This window comes from Pangasianodon hypophthalmus, chromosome 4, assembly GCF_027358585.1.
Source record: "Pangasianodon hypophthalmus isolate fPanHyp1 chromosome 4, fPanHyp1.pri, whole genome shotgun sequence".
In the NCBI taxonomy this organism is placed as follows: domain Eukaryota; kingdom Metazoa; phylum Chordata; class Actinopteri; order Siluriformes; family Pangasiidae; genus Pangasianodon; species Pangasianodon hypophthalmus.
The window spans coordinates 19,029,870-19,053,267 of NC_069713.1; the positions used below are offsets into that span (position 1 = coordinate 19,029,870).

Genomic DNA, 23,398 nt, shown 5'->3' on the forward strand with positions numbered 1-23,398 from the left:
GCACTGCTCATTAAGAAGCAGTCGAGCAAGGCTGCCAAATAATAGCCAGTGCATAATCAGTGTTATAATGTATACAGGCTCAGGAGCCCAACAGTGCCATGTCAATGTCAAAGAAAAAACAACACACATTTGGGTCCCGTGTAATTCAGCTTGTTCCACTGATCTCTATTTTCTTGTGTTTTAAGGAGGGAAATCCTTCGTCGTGATCCTACCATATGCTGTGATTGTATCAGTTTCTCTGGTGGTGTGTGTGCTACATCACTGAGTGTAGGCAGGGATTTATCACAACATGAGGAAGATAAGATGTTCATTTATGTCTAAAATTCTACATAAGAATCTCATTTGTGATCCTTTTACAGTAAAGGGGAAATATGACTTTTCCAGTATAGAAAATATAATATTTTCTAGCTTAGATATTCATGTCTTCATCCTACCCTGATAACAGCACACAGGTTTATATTACGTTATGCTGCTTGGAACACAATGGATTAAAAAAGATACAAGAGATCTTAATTGCAAAGATACAAAAGATCTTAATTGCAAAACAAGAAGATCAATCAAACGCTAGTTCAGTTCGTTTAATAGCAATCCACTATTAAAACAGCAATTTAAGAAGATCAGTCTAACCTAAGAGTCTTAATCTCATTGATTTCTTGTGCAACAAAAATCATTTACATTCACACTACTTCTGTTACTCTGCATTTAAAAGGGATTTAAAAGAACTGAATAAAACTTCCCATATCATTCCATCACATTCACATACATGCTAGACTGTGTTACAAAACATTATTATACCTACACATATATAATAATAATAATTATAATGTATTTATTTTCTAACATGTAGTAGTATATGGTATTTGCTAACTAAACACCAGAGAAGTCCAAAACGGAGACATGATCCTCGTGATAATGTTAAACATCACTGTTTTAAATCATACCAGTGATGGATTTACTTTTCAGTTACCAACACCACAATAATAATAGTACAAATTTCCATAGGAGTATCAAGCATAAAGATTTTAAACAATGATAACACAACTTCAGAAAATATTGTTTTGCAGTGAGACCTGCTATTAATGACAAATGTTAAGCTGACATGGCTTAATTTAATTGTTAATAAATTCATATGCACAATCAAAGGAATGCTGTTTTAGGAAAATAATAAATAATGGAATGGTGTGATTTTTTTTTTAAGAATGGCACATTGCATGTTTTGTCTCTTTACATTTTTCATTTTAGTTTGTGGAATATCTGTGAAACAACTTAGTTCCTGTTATCACTTATAGCAGCTATAAACAGTCATTTCCTCATTTTTACTTTAGGTTAATAAGACAGAAAAATGCAGCTTGTTACCAAGAAACCACAAAGTATAATATCCTCTGTCTTAGTCTTTCCTCTGGCAAAAAAAGCTTTAAGTAACAGCTTTATCTCTATCAAAGTGCTGGCACTGAAGACTCCTTCAAAATGTTAACTAAATTTCTTCTTACAGAAAACTTCACCATATCAATATTTATCAACAATTTTCTTTGTTGAATAACAACACTTTAAAAATATTATTCTTACATTCTAGAGCATCCAGCATACAATTCCTTATGAATCGGTGTCACATCAATGCCAGAATCGGCCACCGTGGACTACATCACTCACCAATCACAAACTCTATCACCTTCACATTCGCCGTCATTCTGATTGCACACACCTGTATCAATTCCACACTCACAGTATCTAAGGACTCTCATGTCGCTTGTTCATTGCAAAGTACACGCTCAATGTCCTGTAGCTGTTGTTGCCAAGCCTTTTGTAGCGCAACATCACACGTCATGTTGATCGCCTGACCATTGCCTGCTTTTCGATTGTGATTTTTCCTAACCGTTTGGATTTGTCTGCCTGCATTTTAAATCGAAATTCAGTTACGTGCATTTATGTCTGTTCCTGCCGCATGACAATCAGCTGTTCAGAGCCATGCTGATATGGAAAACTGTCACCGTCAGACCAATCAAACTAGAGGATTCAACAGTGCTGTAGTATAAAATATTATATTAAAAAATAATATATAATCACCTCTGTGAAAAAATTATGAGTTAGCATAAACCCTGTTGTAAAACATGTGAATGGTGGTTTGCTGGTGCCCCGGTATATTTTATAAAGCCTCAGGGAGAGAAACCACAACTTCTCTCCCTGATTCAGGAAAGGATCAACATTAAATAATATGGACTGATGCTTGTCTGTAAGGATTAAATCATTGCTGCAGTATTCTGAAAGTAACAGCAGATGTAAGCTACACCAGCAGGAGTCAGGTCTAAAACTTCCAGTCTGCTGACGATCACAGCAGTGAACACCATCTCACTTATAAAAGCTGTAAATACACAAAAATAGTGGCCACTGCTTGAAACTAAATTTCAGCTTCATAGTCACGTTTCAACTATTACGTTTCTTTATGAAGTATTATTAACACTAAGGTCAAAAAGTCTTAATCAAAAGTGCATCCACATAATGTTACTTTGCTTTCTTCCTTTACTTTAGATGATTAACGATCCATGGTTCTCCAAGTGGGGTCTGGTGAAACCCCCAAGGTTATAAAGCATAACCAATGCTATGCAACATTACAGGGATGGAGATGATGATTAAACAGCATTACATTTGCTACAATTCATGTATAATTAATATACAACTTGAATATATCTCCATTTTAATACAACTAGAAAAAGTAGAATCTACATTTTAACACAATGTAACTGGTTGGGTTTTGTGGGTAGAATGGTCAGGAATAAAAAGCGCTAATGGACCAGATGAATAAATATGATAATACAAATGACACTTACTTTACATCTCATGGTTAAAAATAAAGGCCTGTGGACTTTGCTATAATTAAAAACCTTTCAACTGACTTTTATTGTTCACAAGTATTACATCATATGTAATACAGTTGTTATGGGTTTTTAAATAAGTATTCAAAGAATCAATGTACATTTACTGTAAAGTTCATACAAAAAGCCCTTTAACCACACAAGGTCTGCAACTGAGTGTAAAAATACACTGTGCATTTCCTATACTGAGAAGGCACTCATTTTCAAACATTAGTGCAAATTAGACAAATTAGAAAATTAGGAGAGACAGAAGTGGAACTTGCTGACTAGAAGCTGAACTGAATCAAATTGGAGAAAAAAACAATTAGAGTACTGACTCCCCGAGGCCACGAGTGAGGCTCACATGACTGCACTGCAGCCAGTGCTGTATCACATCCTAGAAAGTCTAGATAATTTTTTTCAGTTTAACCCTGATGTTTGCTTCAGGGCATAACTTATCTGATCACAGAAATACAGCCGATCACGAGATTACAGAAGTTAGGACATTGGTTTTGTAGTAAAATGTCTTAAATCTGTGGACTGCAACAACCCGAGTTACAGACTTGCTGGACTGCAACAACCCGAGTTACAGACTTGCTGGACTGCAACAACCCGAGTTACAGACTTGCTGGACTGCAACAACCCGAGTTACAGACTTGCTGGACTGCAACAACCCGAGTTAAAGACTTTCTGATGCCGTCATCTTATCAGCCAAATCTGAAATCTATTATGCTATTAAACAGATGAGTAAGATAACTGACACCTTTTTTCTGTACCAGTGATCATGAAATGATAATTCGTGCATGGGGACATGGGGAGAACTTGAGAAACTCTGCACAGACAGACAATTTTTCTGCTAAATTAATAATTTTCTGCTATAAATTAATGGTTTACTTTATCCCTTAAATTTTCATTATTTACTCTATTTCCCTAGGGTCCCCCTAGTTTAACCTCTGGGTGGTACTGATGATGTCCTAGCAGATACATTATTTTTGGACCCCTGACCTTCACACTCACTGCTTTTTGAACATCCCATTCCAGGTTTAGTCCTCTTTTGGACTTGTAATACCCTCCACTCTTCCAGGAAGGCTTTCCACTAGATTTTGGAGCTGGGCTGTGGGGATTTGCCCATTCAGCCCCAAGCGCATTACTGAGGTCAGACACTGATGTCAGGCGAGGAGGCCTTGGGTGCAGTCGGAGATCCAGTTCATCCCAAAAATCCATGTTTCTGTGTATAGTATGTTCATTTCAAAATCTCCCACCTGGGTGCCATTACAGTATAATATGAGGGGAACATAATATCTTCATTATTTTCAAATTGTCCACATGTAATTAATTATACTGAGACAAATTAGCCTAAATGATAACTGTTGAGCATCAGAATTAACCGATGAGTGCTAATGAGCTGTGTTTAAAATAACGTCTCAAGTGGAAATTTATTGTTGACAGCATACTGGAAAGAAGATACAATAGGCAACATGAGTAGATACAACAAGCAAAAGGCTCCGGTTCCTTTACCTCTGGTGATCCATTAGCTATTCATAACCAAAAGGGAAACCTGGGTCTTAGTGAACGGGCAGGATTTCAGTGTTCTTGACTTGTCAGCCTCTAGCGTGACTAAACGTGGCAGTTATTTGGCATCAATCCAGTTGGCAAGCAAAGAGAATGTGAGTGACACAACAGCCATGTAACACAATGAGGCAAAGAACACCTCCATTGACAAGGAGCTGTAGCATTATCCCTCAGTTGGAGAAGCATGTAGAAAAGGTTCCAGGCTTGTCTCTCTTGGCTCTGGATGCTGCAGACACACAGTTATGCCACAGAAGTGGCATGGGTTACTTTAGGAATATGATATAGCAATGTTGTATACAGCTACTTTCCCTGTTGTGTGTGTGTGTGTAAAGGAAAGTCATATGGGACCAGACCACAAGAGCATACCTTCTTCTAAATTCAGACTCCTCAGACTCCAGAACGATATCAGAGAAAACAAGTTGTAGGATGTAAGTCTCAATAAGTCACATTAAGCAATGTCTTTAAAAAGCTACCTCCACTTATCCCAATTTTAGACTTCATTGCAAACCAGTCAGTGGCCAGAACTTCCTAGAGGCCATCATGAGTACAACTTACGATGTTTATATTTGGGCTTGGATATTTTCTACCTGTTCTGTCTGATTAACAGCACAAACAACCTGCTGTCATGATATATGTGTTTACACGGATGCTCAGGAGGTATGTGGAATTTGTAGTACATTATTTCATGAGAACATCTGCAACATGAACTTGCAATAACTGTCAGGAAACCAAAGAGCAGGGTTCACATAAACACAGCTAACAGGAACACAGTTACACTGTCCAAACACTTAGACCTATGGTACTCACCATGGCCTCCTGATGAAAGCCACCATACATTACTCATACATTACTAAATCCTAACACTGAACTGTCTTAAAACAAAAAAAGGAACATTAGCTTTCACCACACACAAACAGCCACTAACAAAACGCATAACCACTGGGAAAACCCAGTCATCCCTGGAGCAAAAACATCACACAACAACCAGATGGCTATTTTCCATTGTTAAATCAAGCTAGTTCAAAATCATTAACGCTGCTGAATGTAGGATTCGGGAATTTGGCAGTTACAAGTTCTCTCTGGTAGAAAAACGCTATTGCTACTAGTGGCTATGCTAGTAGTATGGCTTGTGCTGAGCCCCTTGTTTTCCATCACATGGATTATAGTACTGCATAGAATACAGTTTGCTATCCAGTCCAACTGCAAAAGTTATATTAATTAGCTAACTAAAAAAAAAAGTGTGAACAAAATGCACTACAGGCTCTACAGAAGTCCTAATAGGTGAGCACACAAAAAACTCTGAATGAATAATTTAATATTTATTGTTTCCAAATCTTAACCATTTTGATCCCAGCAAAAACATGCACCAATAAAGTGAGACTGTTGTTGTTCTTTTGGCTGCTCCTGTTAGGTGTCGCCACAGCAGATCACTGGTCCGCATGTTTGATTTGGCACAGATTTTTACACCGGATGCCCTTCCTGACACTTATCCGGGGTTGGGACCGGCACTGAGAGTATACTCCCAGTGACTGGGTTGGTCCCCTGCCCAGGAATCCAACCCAGGCCATGGCGGTGAGTGCGCAGGATCCTTAGCCACAAGACCAGCAGGGAACCAATAAAGTGGGACTATTAGTCTAATATTAAAGAGAACATAGTGTAGATTAAGCTTCTATAAACAATAAATGAAAAAATTACAAACAGTTTGATTTTTAGTTTCCAGAAATTATTGTGTCTTCTATGCTGGCCTAGAAGGCCCTGAGGGTTCACCCTCAACCACACACACACACACACACACACAAACCACACTAAACTATTATTCTTAAACAGCAGTTCATTCCCTGGAAAGGTGTGGACATGCCTTTATAATGCCTTTACAGTATAAAATAAATACTGCGTACATGTGAAAACTGTGAAACTACATTGCCATTAAATGTGCACTCTACACTCTCTTAACACTTTCTGTCATCAATTTCCTGAAGGTGCTACTGGGTATTGAAAAACAGAGAGTAGCAGACCCCTTCCTTAATTATCTCTGTTGTTGTAATAGGATATTGGTTCTGAGAGTAATAGTATTGACAAACTAAATCATATCTCAGTCTACAGACAACAGCATTGGAAAGCTAAATCTAATCGTGATTGATTTCCTATTGACAACTATCCACTAAGCTGTTAACTAATTACTATGTATATGAAAGGTTTGCTTGACAAATAAATGGACATGTTTACTGGCAGTGAAACAGTAAAACAGATATGGATTGTGTGATGGAAAGTTTTCTGGAGGCTTTTGCATGCACAGTGTTAGAAACATTATGTCCATTTTTGTTTCTTTTCTCTGGAAGACAAAAGACAGACAATATTCCAGAATGGTTGCCAAGTATTTGGATCTATTGCCTTGAAACATTTAAGATGTGTGACAACACTAAGTCCACAAGGGCGCTGCAGAGAAAGGAAAATGACTAAAAAGTCAGAAATGATCATTCCTGATCCTAAATAAATAACCTTCCTCCAAAACATATATTACAAAGTATATATGGACATATAATTACATAAAAAAAGCTTTTACTAGCAAACTGTAGATAAACATCTGTTGAAGCATTGCATTTACATATATTTTGAATATGAGCTGTATAGTCTGTATACAGAGATGATAAAATGTATTCATGTATTCATTATTCAGAGCTTCTTTTTTCTTTTTTTAATGCACACCAACACATTACACACAATCTCATGTTAAGGGAACTGAAGGAATTGCTGTAAGTCAGTCATCCAAAAAGATGCTGTGTAGTGTCTATAACATCACTAAAAAACTGCAATCTTTCGTGACAAATCAAAACTGCCACCTATTAGAGCCTCTTATGAAAGCAACTAATACAACACAATATTTGGAGGCAAAGGATTTTAGTTTCCAAAAGGGAGAAGCAAACAACTGAACACTCAAGAAAAGATTAAATCTACACTGCTAAACACTCTGGGGAAATATAAACAGAGAAATACATATACTGTAAATACTTATGCAATGACAATTATACAGCCATTATAAAAAATGACAATTTCTTTACATATTTAATCTTCTATAGGAAAAAAAAGTCTTATGAAAATTCATATATTTTGTCAGTTTGCATGACAAATTTATTTGTGAAACTATGCAGTGTTGTACTAGGAACAGAAATAGAAAACACAACAGAGAAGGAACTGTGTTAGAAATATCAACATGAGTTAGTCATAGCTACAGAGAAGATTTTCAAGGTTTCTAATCACAGTTCATATCTATTACTATTAAACACAAAGCGTGGGAAAAGAAGTTCAATACGGCTTGTTGTGTTCACTATGTTTAGTTCAGTTGAGCTTTGTGCAAGTGCTAACCAGCACAGGATTGTGCAGATAAATATGCTTATGTTTATGCCAGTGGCTGATATCATCACATCATCTACAAGCACATAGAATGATCTTTATAACCGGAGATATTTCATTTGTATAATGTTAATTAGACGTTGTTTCGGTGTGCAAATGTATCAGATTGGTAATGTATCAGGGTAATGCTCCAGGCAGTGTTAGCTTAGCGATACTCTCACTGGCTCTTGGGGACTGTGGCTGTCAATAACAACGTTCACTTTCAGTGAATCAGCAATAAAAGAAGCTTTGGGCTTTGTCCAAACAGCACTACAGCTAGTAATTCCAGTGCTACTTATTTATTATTGATACCTACTGGTTGCCAATGACAAACCAGAAACCTGCAGTGGATAAGGACCTAAATCAGACAGTGATACATTTTATACCCTGTATCAATTACATTACATTTGGCAAGGATAATAAAGATAATGGCTCACACCCAGGATCTTTGCAGCAGTTATAAACTAATGGATTTCCTCTAAATGTCCATAAACTGTAATATCATAGCATCTTACAGTAAGACAAATCCAGCCCATGTCTATTACGGTTTGAAATTACAAGACTTAAATTTGTGAAGGTCCAGCTACATACAATTTCTTGCTTACAAAGGTCCATTAAGCAACTAACCTGACTGAATGATGTCAACAGTTACCTTAATGCTTAAGCATTACTGATTAACTCATGGCTATAAGTAAGACTTGAACAGAAAAGAAATGCATACTTCTCTGTCAACGTGTCTTTAAACATTGTTTTCCTCATCTGTTTTTTTTTTTTTTTTAAAGACGTCACGCATTCATATCATTAATCAGTCCAGAGTGCGCAAATGAAACAAATCTGTGTAAACTCCTCCCTTTCTCTATGAGCTGCCTTCAGGTAAATAATATACATAAATATATCACTATGATGGGATCTGCTAAGGAAGCTGCAATGGTTCATGTGTAAAAAAAAAAAATGAAGTTACTGAATTATAGTAGTTCTGCTACTGTATTTTTCAAGTGCTTGGGCTGAGATAGTTTGCTGGACCTGCCAGTTAATGACCCCTACTATAAGATATAGACAAAAGTGAAAGTTCCTGATGAAATGCATAATCCAATTCTGAATATTCGCTGTGCTTAAGTGCTTCAACCTGAAATCTGTTTTCGCAGAGTCAGAATGAACTGAAAGAAGAACTGCCAACTGTTTAAGCTAAACTGAGGCCCAAACACAAACTTCTATAGCCTTCACTCATATTAACCCACATTCCTTTGAGAGCCATTTCTTTTCTCCATTGTTTTACACATTATTAGTACAGACATGTTCAGCATTAAAAGGACATGCCAATGATATGCATTAATTCATATGATGTATTTTCTCAAATCTAGTAAATCAAAGGATATTAATCAAAACCAAGATTTTTGAAATTCTCATGGTCCAACACACACTCACTCACTTGTCTTTTGATACTCTCTCCACAGAATAGAAAACATCAATAAAGAATGAAAAAGCACGGACACCAAGAGGTTTGTAAGTCATACCTTAGGCAAACCTCTTTGCTGCAATGCATCAACTTACACTGTACATACAACCATTCTAGCAGTTGCCAAATAAACCACTGCAATATTGATTGCAAAAAAGGGAGAGACAAAGAACACAGACATGCAAGTTCTAATAAGATTTTCTGTCACATTATCCTGAAATAGATCCTGTTGTGGCTCTAACCTTCAGAAATTCAATAGAATGTAGCCAAAACTAATTTAATTCCATATTCTCATTTCCACCCCAGTCACTGAGGTAGTGCAAAGTTAATACGGCAGTACAACGGAGCATTTCGATGTAGCATTTTGACCACCTTCCATTACAGCAAGCACAAGTTTCTACAGTTCACATACAGTGCAAAGATTCAGGTGTAGTCATGGATTATCTTTAGTGAAACCCATTCTATCATAATTTATCAGTTCCTCACAGATTGAGAGCTATGCTTGAGTTATGGTAATACATATGTCAAGGTCAATATGGCCACTACATGATCATTGAATTATTTCATGAATTAACAACAAGTCCATCCATTTCTGAAATATGATATACTGCCCAAACCCTGGAACAAAAAATATATTTACAGTATATCACAGAATACATATTTACATTCACAATACATCACAGTGAAAACACTGACAAGGGATGACAACGATACAATAACCAATAATGGAATGTTTTAACAACTGGAGGACTCCCAGTAAGGTTACTGCAATATGTGTGTCTTCAGTGGTTTAGTTTATATTCAGCAAATGATGATGCAAGATTGTTTACCTCATCATAATTCAATCAAAGTCATTCACTGACCTAATTAAAACAATTATGATGGAAGGGCTCGGTAATGAACAAGGTCAGAATCAGATTTGACTCTGCCTGCAGACTCGTGCACTGTGTGCATCGTATTAGCTTATGATATGCAAAAAATACGTTCATTCACAGAGCAGCTGAATTTAAAACAAGCCCCCGAATGCACTCAGAATATATATAACCAAGTAAAACTCTCTTTTACAGTCACACTTATAGCAAGCTATGCGTACAAGAGTAATCACTCTAATCAGCAAAGGTATGTAGTGTAAACTTCTATCAGTGAAGGAACTGCTCCAAACTTTACCTGCGTTAAGTGTGCCGGTGATGAATCTGAAGAGGTACCCAGCAAACTTTAGGATCTCCCTCTTGCATCTCTTCCTGCAGCTCATCGCCGAAGCTGTTGCTTGCTGTTTTTCTGTAGGTTCTGTGTCAGAAAACTTTCCCCCCTGCAGCCGTGATCCCAGCGTGTAGACTTGGCCTGCTGTGTGCGTGTACAGGAGGTGGCACGCTCATATGGCACCGCACGGCATTGCGTCTCCTCTCATAAATATTTCCCAGAGGTTCCGAGTTCTCCTTCTTTCTCTCCTTCAGAGCTGTGCTTGTCTCTAAGTCCGCAGTAGCCTCGGCTCTTGCAGCTGCGCTTTCACACCTCGTGCTCCAAGCTCTCACACTCCTTCTCTCTCACACACATACACACTTTCGTAGTAGTCTGACTGCTCATGTGGCTCAGAACCATCTGTGGTGCTTTCAGCCTCCCCCTGACCACTGCTGGGGAGGAGGGACCGGCACGGCCTCGGAATAGAGGGAGAGAGTGGGAGGGAGGAGCAGGAGAGGAGAGGGGTGGAGGGATAGAAAGAGTGGCAGTTGGGAAAGAATCAAAGCTCATGAATCAGCAATGACAGGTGATAATGGAGCTGTTCTTATAGAACACCTATGCTTATCTGTAGGTCTGAGCTGAGTGAGAGTGCTGACAAGAAGCAAGCAACCGATGCATTAACTCAAAGGAGAACCAAAGTTCTAACAGGAGACAGTTGATCAGACAGGATGAGAGAAATAAGGAGGGTGCACTGAGAGATGAGGTACATAAAAACTAAAAATAAAGCCAATTACATGTACATCTATATGCATTTATTCATGTGGCAGATGACTTTATTCAAAGTAACTTACAAATAAGTTGAAAAAGTACATGAGGGTTCAGGTTTGAGAGACACATTAGCCACATAGCAGTTTAGGGCAAAATATTAGTGCAAAATATAGAACTATGAGTGAACATCTGTGCAACAAATTGCACAAATGGGTTCGTTTGAAAAGTTTCAGGGCAGGGTTAGCATTCATACTGGGTTTTTATGACTTTGCATGTCATAAAATAAAATACATAAAATCAAATGCAATCCAACAACATGCCTGTATGAACTTGATAGGTCAGGTTCTGGGGAACATTGATGTAGCTCAAAATTAACCCAGTAATAAACGAGAACATACCTAAATAGCCACACACACACACACACACACACACAGAGGGTGAGACCGCAATGTTTAGCTGCTTTAGTAACAGCTGATTCTTTAGCCATCGTTGTATGGAAAAAAAATGCAGAGTGAACGAGCCATTTCAGTCCACCATCACATGTCTGGTGAAGTGTCTGGATCAGGTGTCTGGTGATACCACCTCAACCATATGTTGTTGGTATCACCAGATGCCGTTCACTCGCAATCAGGACATAATTTGTGCCTTATGGAGTCGCTCTATGTAAATGGAGGAGCTCCATTGATTACTTTGTAGGCAAGCATCGATGATTGGACGTGAGTATCTACAGAAAGCGAGCAAAGTGAGATAAAGAGACATGTCACATTCATTTATTCATCTTCGCGAAGCACTTTATTCTGGACAGGGTCATGTTGGGTCCAGAGCCTGTTCCAGTAACACTGGGCATAAGGAAGGAGGCATTCACCCCATATGGGATGCCAGTTCCTTATTTGGAAAGGCCAAAAGCGTAAGATGGTAAACTGAAAAGCAGAGATATGAGACAAGCCACAAGATGATGAGTGCCTGCATGAGGAGTTGTGTAAAATATTCCAACTGGCACAGTCTAAACTTCCTCGTGTTATTTACACAGAACAAGCCTGCAAAATCAGCAGATTACTACAGTGTGGTCTGTGAGTGCTAGCTGGCCATCAATTGTTACTCCAAGAGTCATGCTGAAGAGTTGAATCCAGTGACTTGGATGACACAAAGTTGTCTTCAGTAGCTTGAGGTGGATATGTCAATCCCTGGATTAAATCCTAATTTAATGTATAAAATCTATTTTCCTTACTTCTAATAATTCATAAATAAATTGTTCTTTTGGAAATCGATTGGATCGGAACCACTTGTACCTGGCAAATGTTTCATCTACACAGTCAATACTTTAATCCTCAAAGCAGCACAGTTCCACATAATAGGAAAACAGAGGGAGTGGGGAGACAAATACAAAAGGAAAGGATGGTGGACAAGAGGAGAAAGAGCAAGAGGGACATAATGATCCAAAGCCTATGAGGAAGAGAGAAAAAACACACATAAATAGATTTGAGGGGAGTCACAAAGAGCAACAAGGGAAGACTATATAAAAAAAATAATATATATAAAAAAAAAGTGCCTAAGGTCAAACTTGATAATGATGGACAGTCTGGAGCATTCCATATTTTACATCGCCTCTTAAAAAAACAGTGGTGCATCACCTTCATCACTAATCATCACGACTTCAATTATCATCAGCCTTCCTCTCCGTGAGTGCTGTCATTAACTTCAATTACATCAACCCTGCAGACTCTTTCTGATCTCTGATCTGACAAAACCTCAGCCTTCTTCACTGATTATTACATTAATGTGTTTCTATTCAAATACGAGTGGACACTCCCGTTCATCGTGGGACGACTACACACAGAAATCACTCAGCTATGAAATGAGATGCTTTGTGTTCTATGTAAAAGAATTCTGAATCCTGCAGGTCATTTCTGATAGAGAAAAGCCTGTTTCAAGCCCACTCAAAACAGAGAGCTTTTTCCATGAGGATTTAGATCCCTGCCTGTTTCTTTGGTGCAACCAATTTTCCAGAATGAGAAAAAGTTTTCTTTTCCATAAATAGACTTGACCCCTACAGAATCTCACACACACACACACACACACACACACACCATCAGTTCTCAGGCTAGCTGAACAGTTTATCATTTCACAGATCAATGTTTGACATACCAGTGTCTGTTTTTTGTATTTCACAGAATATAAAAAAAAATCAAAGTGAGAAACATCATTGGAAGCCTTTATTCTCATGCATAGAGAATGTGTGTAGGAACATTCACAGAAGCTACAATGAGAGCATGATATAATGTTTCATTAACCTCTGAGGCCAGAAGAATGCAGTTATTTTGCAATTTCATAACACAGCATATAAGTGAAGCATTTATTGCTCAGAAATAAGCTGCACATTTTTAGACAAGAAAGACGTTCCCACTTCCAACCAGCATGGCACCAAAGAATGACACAGCAGCAGAAAATAAACAGCTTTGTAAAGAAGACGTAAACATTAAGCACCATCATCAAAATGCACTCTGCATACTCGCTGTTATCTTGCTATTAACACAGAGGTTTCCTGTCTGGCTGGATCCCACTACATTTGGTGTTGACCCAGCACTCATACATCACTGTAATGGGTCATCTTTTGCAGGGTGACACACACACACACACACACACACACACACACACACACACACACAAAGCATGATGTATGTGAAACATAATGCAATTCCATCACCTTATAGAGTAAAACCCCCAAAAGATCAACCATATTTATGGCCTTGGTGGGAAAAAACAGACGTCGCTATTCTCACATACTGAAGATAATTCAGATACTTTAAATACCTGAGTCATGAGAAGACGTTTCAGGATTTTAGACTTCACTCATAGTATTGCCACTCCTCTGTGTCTTACATATACAGATATCTGTTTATCAATGCCCAGCCCATGCCACCTTCTCTACTGTAGACTTCTTCAAAATGGAGCAATGGACTGCTGGCGTATGAGTGCAGGAACTCCTGTTTTCCTGGCCTAGTTTCCACTCTGCTTTTCTACTCTAGCCTCGAGGTAACGAGCAGCAGCAAAGCCCTCCACATGAGCCTCGTGCTGAAATATTAAAGGCACGTCCTGCGTCCCACAGCCGCACACCCTGACCCATCTGGCCACTGGCACAGCAAGAACATGTGAACCACAGAGATGAAGGTCCAAAGACAGCATAAGAAAGCTAAAAAGAAGCAGTGTCCTTGTGATTTTTAAAAAGGTTACTGGGCACAGCATGTGATATTTATATAGATTCCTGAACTTAAAGGTCTTTAGGAGGAGAAAGACAATAGATACTTTGAAAAGAAAAGGTACATAGAATGTTGTTTGTTAAAATAATATAAAATAAATAATGCATGAATAAATTATTACGAAACATTAACTTACACTGCCTGTTGGCTAAATTGCATTATATTTTTGTCCCATATTAGCTGTGAACAAAAACAGCTCAGAGAAGGCTTCCTAATAAAATGCAAAAAATTAAATATAAAAAATATGTACCTGCCAAAGAGTGAGAGAAGTAAGAGAAGCCTTGTGTATGATGCAAAAATCAGCTTATCATAGATATATAGGGACTACATAAAACATCATGGTTGCCTTTCTAATGTGCCTTCCTTTCATTTTAAGCTGTTGCCCACAGTCTGAGTGGTAACACTGTCTGTAACAAAACCATTTCTCAACAAAAGGCCAAGACACCCAGACACATCAAATTATACAGACATTAGCACTGTCCTCAGCTAAGGATCACTTAACAAATGGCTAATGTTTTCTTTTCCATTTTGCATGCACATTGCTGTTCAATTCCCAGAGTGCTATAGAGAGCTACAGTATAAGACAGAGTGCTCAGAGTAACCCTTCTGTGTACAATCACAACAGACTGATCCTTAGACATACCATACATTGTGTAACTGGTGATACAGCTAACAGGAGCTTTACAATTTTATTCCAACAGTAGACAATTAGACAGAGCAGCTTCCATGCTTTTTTTTGTCTTGATAGGATTTTATACTATTTCTGGACCAATACTAACACAGACCAAATTCATATTTCCCTTCTTGCACACAATCCTTATTTTGCATTGCTCAGATTTTCTTAAAGAGATTCAAAGCAAATTGAACAGTAGATGACTCTGTGTAGACGTCATTTGTGCCGCACCCATTTGTATTAATATGAAATTGAAGGCAATCTGTTTGGAAGCATGGCTCTAATGTAATTACACACTGCTTAACTCGCATTTTGCACTGGCTGCTGTTCACATAGATACGAGGCAGGCAGCTAGTTTAGACTAGGCAAACTTCGGTTGAACTTGCAGTGACATAACCACATATGTTATTGGCCTAAACTTTGAGATATTAGATAAAAGCAGTTGTGATTTCGTTTTGTTTGAATTGAGACCCGAGTGCAGTGTTCAGCACCTATCTCCTATAAGTGGTATGAAAATTATCATGTTTTGAACTTTAAATTTTATTTCTCTAGAAACAGCTCATGTTCTTCAGAATGTAATACTGGTGTTAAAATGGGTCAGAGGTTTAATCTGCAGTCTCAGACTGCTAAGCGTCACAACAGCTGATGCCAGACCTTTTATAGCTTTAGCTGAGGCACAGCTGGGCAAGAACATCTCTGAGGCAAATGCCCAGTGTCTGCCAGACTATGCAGAGAGTCATCAGTAGCCAAAAAATAGCCTGGTCTCCAGCTGTTTACTACAAACCCAATGAAATCCCAAAGCGGGGCCAGAACCATGTGATAAAGCCAAATGCATCCGTCATTAGTTTATGGACTAAAATCACATGCAGGGGCCTCCCTTTAAATTCTTGGCTATTATTCTGATATGTGAGGTGTGTGACGGGCTGTTTAAATATATATGAATGTTATATACTAAATATGAAGGTGCACAACCCAACCCTAATAAGGTTTGTGGTCATTTTCCCTAAAGGCTCGTTTTGATGTAGTTGAATCTGAGGTCATTTCATAGCACTAATTTGATCATATACTCCACCAGACAAATTTGTATAGTAACACTCTGTATTAACATTTTTGGTTAAACCTCAAGAATTGGGTTAAAGTTAAATACAGTTACAAGGTCTATGTAGGAAAATAGATATAACTGAGAAATGTTTCTTTTCATTTTATTGGAAAGAAACCTAAAAACCTAAACTGAAAAAGACATATTTGGACCACACTAATTATTCACTTGTTGTGCAAATGTTTATTTGTCTTACAGATGACAGTAATACTGTCTAATATCAACTCTATAGTCTTACAGTAACTTACAGTCTTATAGTTATGGTTTCACCAGAAAAGTGTACTTGCCCTTAATAAAGCACTTAATTTAAAGCCCCATGATTGGATACATTAATATCCACAATTGGACAATGAGAAAGATCTAAAATATAAACATTTGTGTATCGGATGGAACATGTTTATCTTTTCTTTATTAAAAAAACTCCCAGTACAGCTGCATCTATACATAAGCCCTGCAGTCTCTATAATTATATTACAGCTTGCCCAAACTTACTGTATATTAGTGTGACTGTGTTCATTAAAAAGAAGAAGAATTCAAATTTATTATAAGCAATGGCACATAAAATAGCGTGTGTGTGTGTGTGTGTGTGTGTGTGTGTGTGTGTGTGTGTGTGTGTGAGAGAGAGAGAGAGAGAGAGAGAGAGAAAGAGAGAGAGAGAAAGAGAGAGAGAGAGAGAGAGATTGTGTGGTGTGGTAACGAGGACCTTAAGGCTGTGAACAATGATAATGACTACAGCTTATCTATCCATCATTCCTCAGGGTAGTGCAGCTCTATATTCTACTAAAACCAAACACTCACTTCTCTCCTTCCCCTCTGGCCAAGGAAAGATATTAAACACTGTTTCCCACACTGGAAAAGTGCACTCATCAATCCAAATCTATCACAGTATTCTCAGAATTGGACACATTATCTGAAAAGGATAGGGTTTGGTCTGTTAACCTGTGAATTTAGTTCACCAACTCCTGTGGTCTACACAAAGACAAGATAACTATAAGACAAAAAATAGACTAGAGTGATGGAACTTCAGTGCTAATGTACTGCATGATTTTTAAAAAATCTATTCATCTTAGTTGAGTACAGTAATAATATGATCATAAAAAAGGTGTGCGAATATTTGACCAACAGTTTCCTTATTCATTAGGAGCTGACAAATTGATAAATGTCTCAAACGCTGGTTGGATTGCATATAAGTTTGAGCATAATATTTTAACAACCTGAAAAATGTTTGCTTTTCAGTTAAACAATCAAAATAGTACAATCTATATCACAAATTATTATAACAAATACATTATGTAGTAGTAGCCAGTAAGTAATAACAGTAAATTCATGTTAATCACTATTGCATACATGGGAACTTCATACTAATGTAAGCGATGGGGTTTAGTAACAACACGTAACTGTGAATCAGAGGCACAGACTCTTTATCAGTTCATTAGTACTTCATTTTAGTAATAAGCACATCTGCATACAAGAGGCACCTTGAAGCTCTGACTGGTATGTGGAGTCTTATTGGGCAGGCAAACTATTCCAGCAAGCTTGGATGTCATTGAGTGTTTTATGCGGTTATTACACAATTTCATATAAACAATAAAACATGCCATATGCTTTTTTATTTTCATTTTGGTAGCCTGCTTTTACATGTCTGACTAATTTCTTTCAGCTTTTTCTTTACATGAAATAAGGATTTGTTATTTACTCAGAATGCAAACTTGGCTCAAATATATTTATACATAATGCTTTAATTAAAACTGATGTCAGCCTAATTAAGTTCTAAAATGAATAAAAACATAACTATATAACTAACTCCTGATGAGTTTAGAAAGTGGTTCAGTTTTATACCTGATTTCAGCCTTAAACAGTTTTATATACCAACAAAGCATTTCCATAATTGTCCTACTTAGACCTAGATGATATTATTAATTTCCAAAAACCAAAGGACTGCAAGCAACAAAAGTTGGACTATCCTTTGCTCAACAGAAACTTGAACAGTTGCGTTTTATTTTATTGCAGGGTTGTAACAAATTTATACCATTTATCTGGCTGCCAAAACATCGAAACATTTCTTGCTCAGTGTCACTGAAATGCACTTCAGTCCCCTCTCCATTTACGTCCTTCTTTGGGTCTTGGATAAGTATAGCTTGCTGAATGCTTTCTTTTTTTATTGGCTCACTATCCCAAAACCTGCATAAATTAGGAAGTGTTTCATGTAAATGAGGTGTATATGAGGCTAAATTGGGGCATGTCATATGCATATGACATGTAAACAAGGGACTTGCAACTACACAGATGAAGCTGATTCATCAATTGCGTTCAAATCACAATCATTGTTTTGATGACGTACAACAGGTTCTGAATCATACCCCGATTCATTTGTGTCATTCTCTGTGCTCCTTTATATGCAACTTTGATGAATGAGTGCAATTGTGTTCAGTATAAAGTATTTCTCAGGCCATTACAGCCCACTGCAGATTTTGCATTTGGTAACCCTTGGGCTAATGTGCTCCACATTTAATACTGAAATGCTATTTCAGATTTTGACATTTAGGAGATTATGAGATAATTAATTGTTAGTGGCAAAACCATTAAACCTGTATTTAAACATATGCATAAAATAATTTTGCTTGGACATGCAGCAGTGCTGCAAAGATATAAAACTCACACTTCTCTCACTGCCTATTCATACTTCTGGCCATTCATGTGCAAGGCATCAGCATTACAGGTTACCGTTTCATCATCTGACTGAGAATAGAAGCCCAAGGGATGGCCCCAGTGCTTAGGTGCTCTGGCACAGATCATATAGCAGTTCTCCAAATGAGCCTGTCATCACAGCAATGGAGATGTTGCTTCATCTGACAGCTAAGGGAATTAAAGCCGTAAATACAATGACATTGCTAAAAGTATGACCTTCCCAATAATGGCACAGCTTTGCCTCACACTCAGACAGCCTTCCTAATGTAATGTATTGGTATTTGATTAAACCTGTTATGCAGATGCTTTGTTGCATTTATTACTTATCTGGGGAAATTAAAAACCAATGGGCAGGAAGGCCTATGCCATGGGGATGTGTACTCTAAACAAGGTGACCCTCACACTGAAATAAATAAAGAGTATATTAAATCCATTTAAAAAATAAAATTCATTTTTAAGATATCAACACTGAAGGTAAAGGGTTTTTTTAACAGGAAAATTTTACATTAAATACAGTAATATAATAAACTGCAGACTGTACTGCAGTTACTATTATAATTGTATCAGCTAAAAACTACAGAATATTGCCAATCATTATTAACAATGAGAAAATCACCAAGGGCTATTTTATTTCTATAAAAATATTACAAATATAATTAGGTAAATATTGCTTAGACTGGTCTCAGAGCCCAGAGATCCATATAATACTATTATAAATGTACAACTGTTTGTCTGTTCACGTTCTTAATGTGAAATGTTTGTGACGGATGCAATGACTGCAAATCTATTGAAAATGAGCTGTGATGGATTTGTTAACATCCAATAAGATGCCACTGCTCTTGGCAGCCTGCTGTGTTTGTCTTGGTCAGGGATCTGGATATGATTAAAACTGGATATACGACAGCACCCAGCACATAGCACTTCTAATAACACAGTTCAAGTGGTTGGTGATAAAGCATGCTTAATTACCTTTGCATGATGTGTGCCTTAGGGATTGTAATAATCTGTACAGTGGAGGGATAATATGTGTGAACATCAAATTATACCATCATCTTCATGTCAGACAGCTTGACCGAAATGAAATGTACTAAATGTACTAAAACACAGATGTATAAAGTGACTGTGGGATATCAAGTGTGCGACTGTCTTAATGTTCACCCTATCACAGGACTCTGTGAGCTCATGCATACAGAACAAGGCAGTTCATGTTTTCCTCCAAATGTCTTCAGCTGCCCTAGTATGTTGCATGAGCAGCAGTTTGAAAGGATGCAAAGGAATGAAGCAAATTAACCTTTGTCCTCTTGACTGGTAGCTTTTGGGATAAACATGTGGGAAAACTTTATGGTTTTGCCTAAAGTCATAACAAAACAGGAGAACCTAGAAAGCATTAATTTTTTTCTCCTCCCATATTTTGCCAACTACACTATATGGCCAAAAGTTTGTGGATGCCTGACCCTCACACCCATATGTGGGCCTTCCCCAGACTGTTGCCATAAAGCTGTAAGCACACAATTGTGTGTCTTTTTATGCTGTAGCATTAAGCTTTCCCTTCGCTGGAACTGAGAGGCCCAAACCTGTTCCAGCATGACAATGCCCCTGGCCTGCACAGAACCTTGACATCAACCCCCACTTTTGAGATGAATTGGAACGCCAACTGCTCCCAAGGCCTCTTCGCCCAATATCAGTGCCTGACCTCACTAATGGTCTTGTGTCTGCATGAGCACAAATCCCCACAGCCACACTCAAAGATCTAGTGGAAAGCCTTCCCAGAAGAGTGGAGGTAATTATAACAGGAAAGAGGAACTAAATCTGCAATGAGATGTTCAAAAAGCACATATAGATGTGATGGTCAGGTGTCCACATACATTTGGCCATATATTGTAGCTTCCCCAAACTACATTCTGTCAAAACTCATTGGCTGGATATTGATCTTGATTTGCCAAAAACTGCCTTTTAATTGTCCAACAGTTAGACTGTTTGTGAGTAAAAACTACTAGCCATCCTAACACAAGAGACGCAATTTGTTGGAACAGAATATGGGCTGCTACTCTGCCTGTCCATGTTTTATATGTATATTGCCACCTACTACATAGATGTCTCAAGTGACTCCCTTTAAAAATGGACTGGAGTCAGTCTGCAGATATTCCTCTTCTAAGCAGGGCTGCTCAGTAGTGACGTAAATACGTCTGTTCCAAACTGTTTTATTACTGATAAAAAAAGGAAAAGATGACATTTTCTAAACTGGGAAATACAAATATATCATGGAGCAGAAAACACTCCTTTAAGGTCACCCATTGTTTCCATGGATGATAAATAAGCTAAGATTCTTCTGTGTCTGGTGTAGTTTCAGTTTAACTGAGCTTTGGTAAAGAGACACCAGATGAAGCTGGTTTTCTCTTTGATGCTAAAAAGGTATAAATGGAAATACCTGCCAAAACAGAGCCTGTATAATCCACATTGAAAAGGGCCGGCTGGTGCAGACATAGTTTTTCCATGGCCTGATTTGTTTAGCTGAACCTTTGCAGCAGGACTGGAGTTGTGTGTCGACCTACATTCCCTCAGACCAGACTCTAGTCTAAACCTAAACACCAGAGCCATTCTGTCTTAGAAATCTAAACAATCATCTGCACTTACAGATAGTGAGACACAGGATCAACTGTGATTCCAGTTATCAGGGCCATGCATTACGACTCTGACTATGATTTTAATTAAAAGAAGTCACTAACATTACCTAAAAGCTTTGGAAAGGTTTTAAAGCAGTACAGCATATGGATTTAAGATAGACTAATCCTGTGATTCATTTGTATCCAATACTGTAGTTGAATCCTCTATACACTCCATCAGTATTCATGAGTGTATGAAAACTCCAGTAAGTTTTAGTCAGGAAATGACACGTTAATCCTATCTTCAGTATGACATTCATCACTCTGACTTATCACACACTTGACAGCTTGCTTGCTACAGCTTCGTCATTCCAGTAGAAAGGAGATGACCTCTACAAACACCATCTTTACAATTGAATCCCAGAAAACCCTATAACACCTAAAAGAAGGCTCTTCATATTCTGCTGACAAGGAAATACACCAAGGTACGCATCTAGTCTTCAGGAGGAAATACTGTGCAGACACTGGCTTGAAAATTCTATTAAAGATTGTGTCAAGCTTGGGAAGAGATGGCTCCCTTTGGATCTATCCATATGGTTCTCTCTGCACATAAAATACAAATACCTGTCCATGTCTCCAGCTCAGACAGTGGATCCTGAAAACTCTCGCTCAGTTCACTTGTATGGTGGATGTGCTACAAAAATCTAAGACTAGTAATAAATGCATTTAGAGCTGTTCTTTATTTAACAAAGAAAAATATATAATTGTTGATATAGGTAAGCTTTCTATAAGGAGAAATTTATTTGCTATAAAGAGAGGTTTAATGTTTATGGAAGGAGTCTTCAACATCAGCACTTTCTAACAGTCAGAGCTAAAGCTGTTCCTTTAGGTTTTCTGCTACAAGAAATTCTTCCTGACAGAGGGCTTTGGGCTTTCTGGCCTTTATTTGTCTTTTTAAATTTAAGAGAGAGAAAAAAATGATTGTGTATAGCTGATGTAATAGAAACTAATGTGTTGTGTGCATGTTCCACAACACTAAATGTAACTATAAATGGATAAAAAGTATGTGTAATTAAAACAGTGTAATCGGTGGCAAATTGCTGTGGTATGAGAGGAATTTAGGACCTGCTGTTATAGGGCAACATCGACGACATTTTTTGTTTTTTTCACAACAGCACATCCTGCCATATTTTATTACTTACATGAAAATTAAAGAAATAATCATTGTAGTTAAGGCAACCACAACACATGAAAAAACATCTAGAACAATATATCAGTAAACTATCATTAATCTTCTGAAAACATTCTTTCAATGTCTTAAGTGTTGATGAGGCAGAGTAATCAATGATAAACAACCCGTCTAATTAATTATTCATAGCAGTCTGTCCTAACTCTAGCATGCATGCCAGGGTGCTGAGTAAATAATAGCACGCACATGTCTGTATTCCTGCATCCATGGAAACATCAGTGGGTACATCTAAAACCATAATTATAGCTCTAACCAATTTAAAGTCAAAAACATTTTGATAAACTTTCAAGGCCTTACATCGTACCCTGAGGTTTACCATATGGATTGCAGAAATTATGTAAAAGAATCAGACCTTTTTTGCAACAATAAATCAACATTCATCATAAAACAAACAGAAGCCTACAAGACAGCAGTGAGACTCACTTCACTTCAGTCAAATAAAGGCACATATGTGTCAAAAGTAACAACAATACATGCTGCCATAATACACAGTATACAAAGTGCTGCATGTTATTCACTGTTTTATGAGAAAGCATACATTTTATATAATTTTACATTTTCCTATTCATTACATAAAATCCCTTTCTCCCTACCTTTGTGTAAAGTGGCCTGGCA

General features: G+C 37.6%; 1 protein-coding gene across 3 annotated transcripts in view; it reads right to left on the reverse strand.

Annotated features, from left to right (window-relative positions):
- The window catches only part of kcnip4a (potassium voltage-gated channel interacting protein 4a), a 148,718-nt gene that overhangs the window by 101,265 nt on the left and 24,055 nt on the right, over positions 1-23,398 (reverse strand). Inside the window, exon 1 of one of the 3 annotated variants that reach the window (XM_026936278.3) lies at positions 10,435-13,814. The exons of the other annotated variants lie outside the window; for them this stretch is intronic. Coding sequence (XP_026792079.2) covers positions 10,435-10,519 — 85 coding nt within the window. The 5' untranslated portion in view covers positions 10,520-13,814. Of the gene's footprint in view, positions 1-10,434; positions 13,815-23,398 lie in introns of those variants that run through there. 3 annotated transcript variants of the gene reach the window in all.